The 10,000-nt window shown below is 39.0% G+C and overlaps 1 protein-coding gene across 1 annotated transcript in view; it reads right to left on the bottom strand.

The window, feature by feature from the left end:
- Positions 1-3,160: 3,160 nt before the first annotated feature.
- The window catches only part of LOC138007672 (CDK5 and ABL1 enzyme substrate 1-like), a 63,938-nt gene continuing 57,098 nt past the window's right edge, over positions 3,161-10,000 (bottom strand). The window contains exon 11 of the mRNA XM_068854723.1: positions 3,161-3,363. Within this exon, the coding sequence (XP_068710824.1) occupies positions 3,226-3,363 (138 nt within the window). The 3' untranslated portion in view covers positions 3,161-3,225. The remainder of the gene's footprint in view (positions 3,364-10,000) is intronic.

Here is a 10,000-nt window from a genome sequence, read left to right as displayed (position 1 = left end):
AACGAAGATATAGTTCAAAAACACTTAAACATAGCATTGTCAAAGGTATTTTTAATTAGTATTTAAACGGTAGAAACAAGCATATTTTTGTCCCCTAAAAATTTTTCATCTGTTCGGATTTCCTAGCTGAAAGTCTAGTCATCCGAAAATTATAGCCATTAAAACTTACCTTTTCGAAAATTTCAGCCAGAAAAAAGGCTCCCGAAAATTCTAGGTGACCTTTTTGGGGTAAAAATGGGCAATTATACCATTTTTTAGATGTTTGAAAATCCTAGGACAGGCAGGCAAGCAAGAAATTTTACAACAAATGTTCCGAAAATTCGAGATCTCAAATCGTCTTCCGAACAGATATTTTCCGAAAATTGACGTTGGGTGTCCCTGACTGTAGAAAGAAGTGGAATCAGGAATCTTCTTCTACTCTAAAAATCTCAGATCTCATGATTTTACTTTGTAAAAACTATTATAAACTAATAACTGAGAAATCTACTGCTGTCCCAACTTCTATTAAGACGGCTTGGGAGAAGCAATTTCCTGTGATTTAAGGTAATTGGCAAAAGGGGTTTACACTTCACTGACACTTAAACCGCTTCTAAAGATAATAAATTAAGACAGTTTTCCTGTAAGTTTTTGCATAGAATTACGACTAGAAAAGAGTTGAAAAGATTTAAATTGTCTGATGACGATCTCTGTCCTCGATGTTAAAATACACAAAACACACAAAAAAAACTGATCCCACTCGGAAACTTGTCAGCGGCACCCAACACGAATCTTCGGTGAAACGTGTTCGGGAGAGTCAAACCCCCCGCAGGCGAAAGAGCTGGAAAATGGCAGAGAAATGCTTTGTAAAGTGCGAAATTCACGACGGCGTCAAAAGCAAAGATCTTCCTGTGGGACGTTGTCGTCTATTCTCAGTCTCCTTTAGTTTCAGTAAACCAATATGGCAACCTGGTCACGTGATCGAACTCTGTCGATGACAATTTTGCAATAGGAATTTCAGTCCAAAGCAACAGAAAAATTAGAAAGTGAAATGCAATACATCCACTGGATCGTTATCTTTTAATTTCGTAATCTTAGAAACAAACTTTTCTCCATTTCTACGTGGCAAGTCAGTCCAGCCTCGTTTTGAAAAGTAGTCTAGGTGTATTTGAATTTTTTTTTTTCTCGTCAAAGTAACGACGCTTAAGTCACATCGTAAATGGTTCATTACCCACACCAATTGGCTGATAGTTAAATTCAATATCGGCAAGAATGATGAGGTAAGAGAGGGGATCCCCAAGCCCCATCATAGTTTTTAAAAGTCTATTTTTAGTTAGATGATCAGCGCCTGGGAGAGGCTTTTATCGCTTTTTACTTTGTATTGCCACAACCACTTTCCTTTACGTCGATTAAAAAAAGCTTTCCACTCTTTTCAATACCAAAGCTTTTAGATTCGTCGACGAACGTGATCCCTACTGTGGATGCCATTTATTTCCACAAGCTGCGCAAGCCGCGCATACTTAAAATTTCATTTCGTGATTACAGCTCGCCAATCAGGTGCCTCTCTAAAAATAGCTGCGCAGCTGAACCATGCGGTAAAATAAGAATTTTAAAAAAAAACTATTATTGGATGAGGCCCAAGTAGGGTGGATCCGCTCTGTTACCTCATCAGATTGCATCCTCTCTCATCATTTGATATCGATCGTTATCATGTCGGTCACCTAATATTCCACCCCTTTACAGTGCGACGCGCCTTACCGTGGCCACCCAACAAACTTTCAGTTTTGACAATTACATGTAAGTACGTCAACTCAAACAACCCACTCAACGGTGTTCAACTACAACCGTGCGAACTTTGCAAGGAGGGGTGACTGTCATTCAAATTCGCCCACCCTGACTGGCGTATAAGGTTTAAAAAACTTTGTTAGGTGGCCACGGTAAGGCGCGTCGCACTGTAAGCAGTTTTGATAATACAGATTGTTGGCATCTCAGAACGAAAGAATTCAACAACTTAATCGTCCTTTAAGTTAAAGTTAGTAAAACGACAATAATGCGAATTTCAGGTCGGGAGAAGTATTTGTTCCCTTGCAAAAATGCTATTCCGCCTTTGACATGCAGTTTGTCAAGTAGTTACCAATACAAGGAATTTTCTTTAAACTCTTTATCGTCATTTTCACCGTACAGGAAATAACAACAAAGATCCAGTGGTGAGAAGTAGTTTTTCAGTAGAATTGTAGTCTCGACATGCATTTCAAGCTGGTTATTCCGCTTACGGCTTTTCACAATACTCATGGCTTGACAGTTTAACTTTGGAATCCTCCAAAGAAGTACGCAACTCTCAAACCTCAAGGGTAGAAAACTTTCTTTAAAGCTGTCTGCAGATCAGGGAAAATTTTTTTTAAGTTCACACTTAGCACATTGCACTGCTTCTATTTGAGGTTGAGTTATTTTCATAGAGTTATGTCGTAGAGTTAGAGTTAAGTTTTCAAAATCCTGAATTCAAGATTTTGGAAGGCCTAAATCCTGAATTTAGAAATACAAAAAAGGATCCTAAACACGCATAAAAGCTAACCTTAGGCCTAATTAGGCCTAAACAAAAGTTTAGCTTTTATGAATGTTTGCTTCCAAAATCTTGAATTCAGGATTTTGGAAACTTAACTCTAACTCTACTACATAACTCTATGAAAATAACTCTAAGAATAGCTGTCCCCCTTCTATTTCTGAACGAATATAAAGGATTTACTAATAACTAAACCAGTCTTTACATTCTGAGTGGGTTTGGCACTTTTTGAGCACCTCAAAACGAGCTTGGACACCACATAACAATTACATGTTCCAAAACCAACGGGACAAGCGCACCGCAGACAACAGAACCTTGGTCTCTGATTTAGATCAAAGAAAGCTGACCAGAAAGAGCACCAATTTACAAAAACAAGTCTTAGAATAGCGCTAAGGTTTTATTCGTTAGTTCAAATCACCGATTTCAACCAGTCAGTTCTATTACCGTAAATGGTAAAAAGAAACAATAACAAAAAAGCTAACCGTTCTTTTAGCGGTACACTCTCCCCCCCCCCCCCTATCTCTTGAACAACCGAAGCCTGATCTAGATCTCTACTGTGGATTATTATGTCGTGTACAAGCCAGGAGGTGTCTAGTGTTCTTTTAGAGTGCCAATCTTTCGGAGTCGCACTCAATACAAATATTGCACTGTAAAGTAATAAAATGCATCTGCTTAATACAGCCACCACTTTATTCCGTTTCTAGTCGTTTCACATGGGGCAACACTTCCCACTGGGGGACATGAAGGTCAAACTGGAGGGCCACTACGGCTTGAAACTCAAACTTGAGGAGTTCTTTAACTGATACGCGAAGCTTATCCTCGATTGCCTGCAAAGGAAAAAAATCTTTAGAACAAAGAGAAAAAACGAAATTGATAAAGGAGACATGATGGTCTAATTAAAAAACAGATAAGATTATTTCGATGTTACCAACATGAAAATAGACGTATTACAAACCTTAGGCTGGAGAAAAACTTCTCCAAGTAGAGCTCCAGACCTAATTATTTCTCTTCATATAATGAAAAAGTTCGTTTTTCAACCCTCACGGTTCTTTTAGTACGTGATCAATAGTTAAAACACTTCACTGTGTTTTTGCTATCGATTCTTTTTTTTGGTTTCGGAGTTTTTATAATTGGGTGCTGATAGCCTACAAATTAGGGGAGAATTGTCCGAGGAACAAATTGTCCTGACACCAAATTCTCGTTTTTCCCATGACGTCACGGTCGCCATGTTGGTGCCCCTAAACAAAGAAAAGGCGGCCATGTTGGAGCCCCGACCAAATCCTCCGGGAATTCAACTCTATTATTATGCAAACGCTTCCTTTTGTTTTCGTTGAAAAACATGACTGTTGATCACGTGAGTGAAAACCAACAATTGGAACCGGGGACACAATGGCGGAGGGCGAATGTTGCAATACTAAGAGACTTAGCTGTTGCAATACCGAAAGGAAGAAGTGGTCCTCGCACTTACGAGGACAATTTCAGCAATTGTCTCTTATAGACACCTGACAAATTCAGGATGAAGTCTCCCTTTCAGTTCTAGCCCGCACTTCAAATGTATAAATTTATTTCATACATCGAGTCCTTTCACGGGAATGCACGAGTCCAACAGATTGACCTGCTCAATAGGCCTCATGCATGATGGCGGCATATGCTCAAAATTCACCACCAACGCTCGTTTGCACCAAATTATTCACATCAAATTATTCACATCAAATTCACATCAAATTATTCACATCAAATTATTCACATCAAATTGTTCACATTACTGTTCGCGCGTGGGTTTTTCTTACATGTTTGCTCCTTTGGGAATTAGCTCATGCTAAAATTTACAAATTCGAATTCGAGGCTTGATGGTGAAATTAGCAAGTCAGACGTGGTCACGGATATGCTTCATAGCACAGTTGGTACAGCATCGCTCCGTCATCGCGGAGGTCGATGGATTCAAATCACGCTGAATTCGCAAGGATCACTTTTTCTCTTTCATCTATGACCCGCAATTCAAGTAGGTATATTTATTTCATTGTTGCGATGCTGCTTTAACAGCCTAACATTTACGGAGCACGTGGAAAAAATTCTGGTACTAAAATACCCCTGAAAATTGCTAGGGATTTCGAGGAAAACACGTATGATGCATAGCGAAGACGGTAGTGTAACTAGAGGAATGGCGCTTCAAAATAGCTTACCTAAATAAGTTCTTTGACTTTCTCTCTCTTTATGTCATTATTAAATTTTGCTGCCAAAAGCAGACAGGAACCTGAAATTTAAAAAAAAAAAAAAAAGGACAAATTCAGGATCGACTGCCGGGTTCACAATAAGACATCAACAATGTGGTTAGTTAGGCATTTGCCAAGACCACAGCGTGGTCCAGTTGTTAGGGAACGGGCCTTGAGATTTAACATCCCAGGTTGACGACTCAATCTAACCACCTGTTGAATTTCATTCTGCTAGTCTCTGACTCAACGTCTCGGTTGCACTTGTAAATAGCGAACTAGTGCATGCTTGTATCCTCAAACTACAGCCCTACAAGACTCCTACCTTTCTCCATTGCTTCCAAAGCGAGTGTCCAATGCACTTTATAATCCAAGATTAATGCTAGTTTATGTAATTTGTTTCCAGATATTTTCTACATGCAACGCCGTAGGGCCTATTTGGGTAGCCTTTCATATACCGGATTAAAATGGTGGAAGACAAAGGAAGCCTTGTTATTCCGATTAGGCCTTACCAATTAGGTATTGTAAGTTCACTTTGTTCTTTTGTTTCATGGACATTAATCATTTCAGATCTGATATATGAAAGACCAGGCGCCTACTTGTAGTTAACAACACCCCTCTTCATTCCTTGGTGTTTAATAACCAGCTTTTCGTGAAGCCGTTTGTTTGTAAAGAGCAAATGTTGTAAAATCCACAAAGAGATTCAATCTCTTTGTGGATTCTACTCCATTGTTTTAAGTAATGTTCAAACAACGATCAGCAGTGCTTTATCGGGTTAAAAACTCGAGGCGAAGCCTAGTGTTTTTAGACCAGATAAAATTTTTGAACTGCTTCACACATTGGTGCAATGCAAAATGTGAGAGAAGAAAATTAGCATACAAGAAAAACAACCTGTGTCTTATTATTATGCTTTATTCACCTTATTCCAAAATGGCCATCATTTCAGTATTCTTTTGTTCGCTTGCAAATTAGCCCTTGTTGCCTCGTTCATGGTGAAATATTCTTTTGCATTTTAAGTTTAAGTACGAGGCAACAAGGGTAATTTGCAAGCAAACGAAAGAATACTATAATGACGGCCATTTTGGAATAAGGTGTATATAAAGAATAATAGTGAGGAATGTTCTGTCGCTTTTTAAAGCTCATGCACGTGACATTTTATCGGTGAGAGGCTGTTTTGCTCATGAATTATTAATGAATTTTTAATGCAGCCATGAAAGACATGAAGGCAACTGAGGGATACTCGACAGAGGATAGAAAAATCACAGCAGATTCGCCTTTTACGTTTTATTGTGATTCGGCAAGGTTACACCAAGTATTAAGCAATACCTACGTCAGTGTCAAAACGAGTTATCGTAATTGCTCTACAGTGTACATATATTTCTAGACTTAAAAAATATCACATCGCCTACAAGAAATTAAATTACTCTTCCCAAGGTATTATCATGCTAAGAGAGGAAAAATGTGGTCTTCCTGTGCCGTTTTCGCATCAGCTTTAGCATTTTTTTTTCACAACTATGACTTTCAAAAATTTACTCATTTGTACTGAAAATTCGAATCATATTAAACCCTTGGTTTAAATAATCAACCACTATAAACTAATGTAACAAATTCGTCCACCATTTTCCAAAAGTCTCGTTCAGTGCACCGAGCACTTGTGATGCAATGCGTCCCCTGTTTCAAAGCGGGTATTATGTGAAGATGATTTGAAACGGATGATTTGGATGAATTATCAAGCTCGATCTAAAAAACGGTGGATATAAGAAGCAGATGTCGAATTCTCTCTTAGCTTTTTAATCTCTTCCTCAAACAAGTGTAATATATGCGATTAAAATCTTACAGCGGATAAGAACTGAGTACGTGGTGTTTAAATTAAAGAAACACGCCTTTTTTAAAAGACCTGACATTGATAAATCAGTATAGAACCCATCTCCTCTCCGTTGGTTAAAATAAAAGGAATTTGTTCTTTGTTGTTAATGGAAACAATTTCCAGCCAAAATTCTTTAAACTGGCCTGTCTTTGATTGTGGAGATTAAGGCAAGTCGCAAACATACAGGAAAAAATTTTAATTATGCATGGTGGGGTACTTTTATAACAGAGAGATCTCAGAAAACCACGCGTAAATTCAAAACCTCTATAATACATTGTTATAACCCTGAAATATATAAAATTGAAACTCTCTGCGCTTTAAATTGCGTAAACTACAATACGGCTTTTAAAAACGATTCAAATGAAGAAATTCTCATTGTAATTGGGAACTTACCGAAAAAGGAATTTTAAAGTCGCCGACGCTAAATAACAAGAATCAGGCAGGAAAAGTTGAATTTGAACACGATGGTTAAGTAAATCGGTGACAATTATTTTACCATCGCTAAGGACTGCTGTAGAAACTGGGACATTGAACTCTCCTGCCCCTGTACCACTTGCTCCAAACTTAGTTACAAACTCTCCGCTTAGTTTAAACACCTGCACTCGGTTATTCGATTCCTCACAAACCAGCAGATGTCCCGCTCTGTCCACTGACAGGCAGCAAGGTTGATCGAACTCCCCGTCCCCATTCCCCTGCTTTCCAAATTTATAAAGAAACTCTCCCTCCCTATTAAAAACTTTAATACAGTGATCACCTCTGTCTGACACAATGAGATAGTTGTCGTGTTGGATACAATGAAAGGGAAAGATAAAAGAACCTTCAGTACCGATACTGCGCAAAAACCGACCATTAAGTGAAAAGATTTTGATTAATTTGTTTTCACCATCGGCAACAATAATGCTCCCATCACTGTCAATTGACAGGCCAAAAGGACGCTGAAGCTGATGATCCCGGCTTTCTTCAAACTGGTTAAGATAACGACCCTCATCACCACACAGTTGAACTCGGTGGTTGTAAGTGTCTGCCACTATAATCTTATTATCATGACATGCTATCCCAGAAGGAAAGTTAAACTCTCCCTGCCGATTACCCTTTTCACCAAAAGATCTTAAGTAAGTTCCATTTCTGGCAAATATCTGTACTCTGTGGTTACCAACCTCACTCAGAGCAATCTCATCTTTATCATTCACTGCTACCCCCCAAGGACTGGAAAGCATTCCAGCAGCCGAACCCTGTTCTCCAAAGGATAACACAGGTCTGAACTGTCTGCTCCCATGAACATGTTTTCCATTGACTTTCACGGATGCCTGACATGTACCGGTTTCTTTGGCAAAATAGCGGAGCTTGTAAGTGCCATCTTTGTTGTCTTGGATTTGAGACCAGAACGATTTGACACCAGAACGAACAACAAGTGAAGCAGTACGCAGATTCGGCGCTTGTTTTCTCGCAATTTCCACACTTGATGCCGATCGTATTGCACTCTGTGACAGGCAAAGCATCCAACAAACTGTTGATACGAAAGTTTGTTGGAAAAGCATTAAGATCACCGTTTCCAGGGATTCTGAAATTCTGCCTACACTCGGGGCATGAAATAGTATCTCGAATTCCGCTCGTTTGTTGAAACCTTTGCAGGCAATGAAGGCAAAAACTGTGTAAGCAAGGAAGCTGCTTTGGATTAGTGAACCTGGTCATACATACAGGACAGCAAACGTGTTCATGAATATTATCTAGAAAGGCTTTGATATCCATGATAAACGAAGAGAGTAAAACGGATTTCCGTGTTGAACATTGTGTGACCTTGGTTCACTGTTGTCTGGTTTTATGAGCTTAACCAATGAAAATGCATAAAGTCAAGTGTTCAAAAAATCTGGATTTCTTAAAAAAGTCACCGTGACATCATAAAAGTGTCATGTTTGTTATGAATTTCGCTTTTTGGTTGCATTTTGTCAGGGGTAAATATTTTTGTTTCGGGCCTTAAAACTATAGAAAGCGTGAACACGACATAAAGAAACCATGTCTGGACTTCAAGCCTAGCAAGAAAACAACACGGGTATTAAACAAAAATGCGATGAATGTTTCGGAACAATTCATCCCCTCCTCCCTCTCTTCCCATGGCGTTTTGCTCTCTTCTCCATGTTCCTGTTCTTTCTCTCGTTGCCTATCCCGAAGGTTCTCTACAGTGTCCCTCCAAGTGTTGAGTACACCACCACCAATGTCTTTGCGAAATGAAAAGCTTTTAATTTTAGTTTAACGAGGATTTTGACCTTGTGTACCCCCTTGATTTTCTCAGTTACTCGGAATTGTTAGTAGCGGATGATTTGTGTCATGAAATTGTTTGTACAAAGCGGCCATAAAATATCTTCAGTTTTAAAAGGAATTCTGACACACAGGGCTGACGATCCTGTTGATTCTGTTGTACGGAAAATTTGAATGTGTGAATTGTTTATTGTTCAATGTCTACTTTCCCGTCCACTGTTTAAATGCTACTATTTGCACTTCTCGTCGTTTTCATCATCCGCGTCTTTTTGTAACTTTTGCTTCAAGACCCTTTAGCTTCGAATGTAGATTGTAGCATCATTCGGATAAACTTGACTTGCTAAGTGCTAGTTGTTACCATTAGGTTAATAGACCACTTTCGATATATTAAAATTCACTCCTACACAAAAGGCATCATCTCGAGGATCTGGGGAATAATTGTAAGGATTTGTATGAGTTTATTCCTCAGAGCCTCGAGATGATGTCTTTTGTTTAGGACTGAATTTTAATATATCGAAAGTCGTCTATTCCTGCATGTTTGATCCGCCTGTCACGAGCTTGTCACGTGAAAGGGGTGGTGCACGTTTTTGCTGAGTCATAAATCTGCTAAACCTGATGAGAATCACACTCTTCCTAATACCCTTCAGAACTGGCCAGTGATTGCGAACCATAGAAAACCTCAAAATATTCTGATCGTAAACAACGATTCATTTTGGTTTACTTATGGCATTTTCATCGTAAACAATCCAAAGTGCTCACCTGCAGGCGTTTTGACCTTTAGGAGCGCGATTCTAAAAATGCCGCAAATTTGCAAGTTGTTTATTCGCTTTTCCCTTTATCGATGTCGCTCAGGCGTTTGAAGTATTCAGCATTCGCTCAAAAAGCTCACGGGCGTATCTGAAAATTGTAATCAATTCGTACATGACGTAAAGAAGATGGACTACTTTGCATAAAGCTTTTGTGTGTGCCTCCCGGTGAATAAAAATGTGATATTCACCAAACAACTACCAAGAAGCAATTTTTATCCACACGAAAGGGCTCAGAATTGCCCGAAGTTGCATGATCGGATGCAAACTCCGGATTCCTCACTCACCCGTGTGTAAAACAACAAAACAAATATTCCACTACTAA

Source organism: Montipora foliosa, chromosome 1, assembly GCF_036669935.1.
Source record: "Montipora foliosa isolate CH-2021 chromosome 1, ASM3666993v2, whole genome shotgun sequence".
Lineage (NCBI taxonomy): Eukaryota > Metazoa > Cnidaria > Anthozoa > Scleractinia > Acroporidae > Montipora > Montipora foliosa.
The sequence above is the reverse complement of the archived record's forward strand: the minus strand, read 5'-3'. Positions and strand labels throughout refer to the sequence as shown.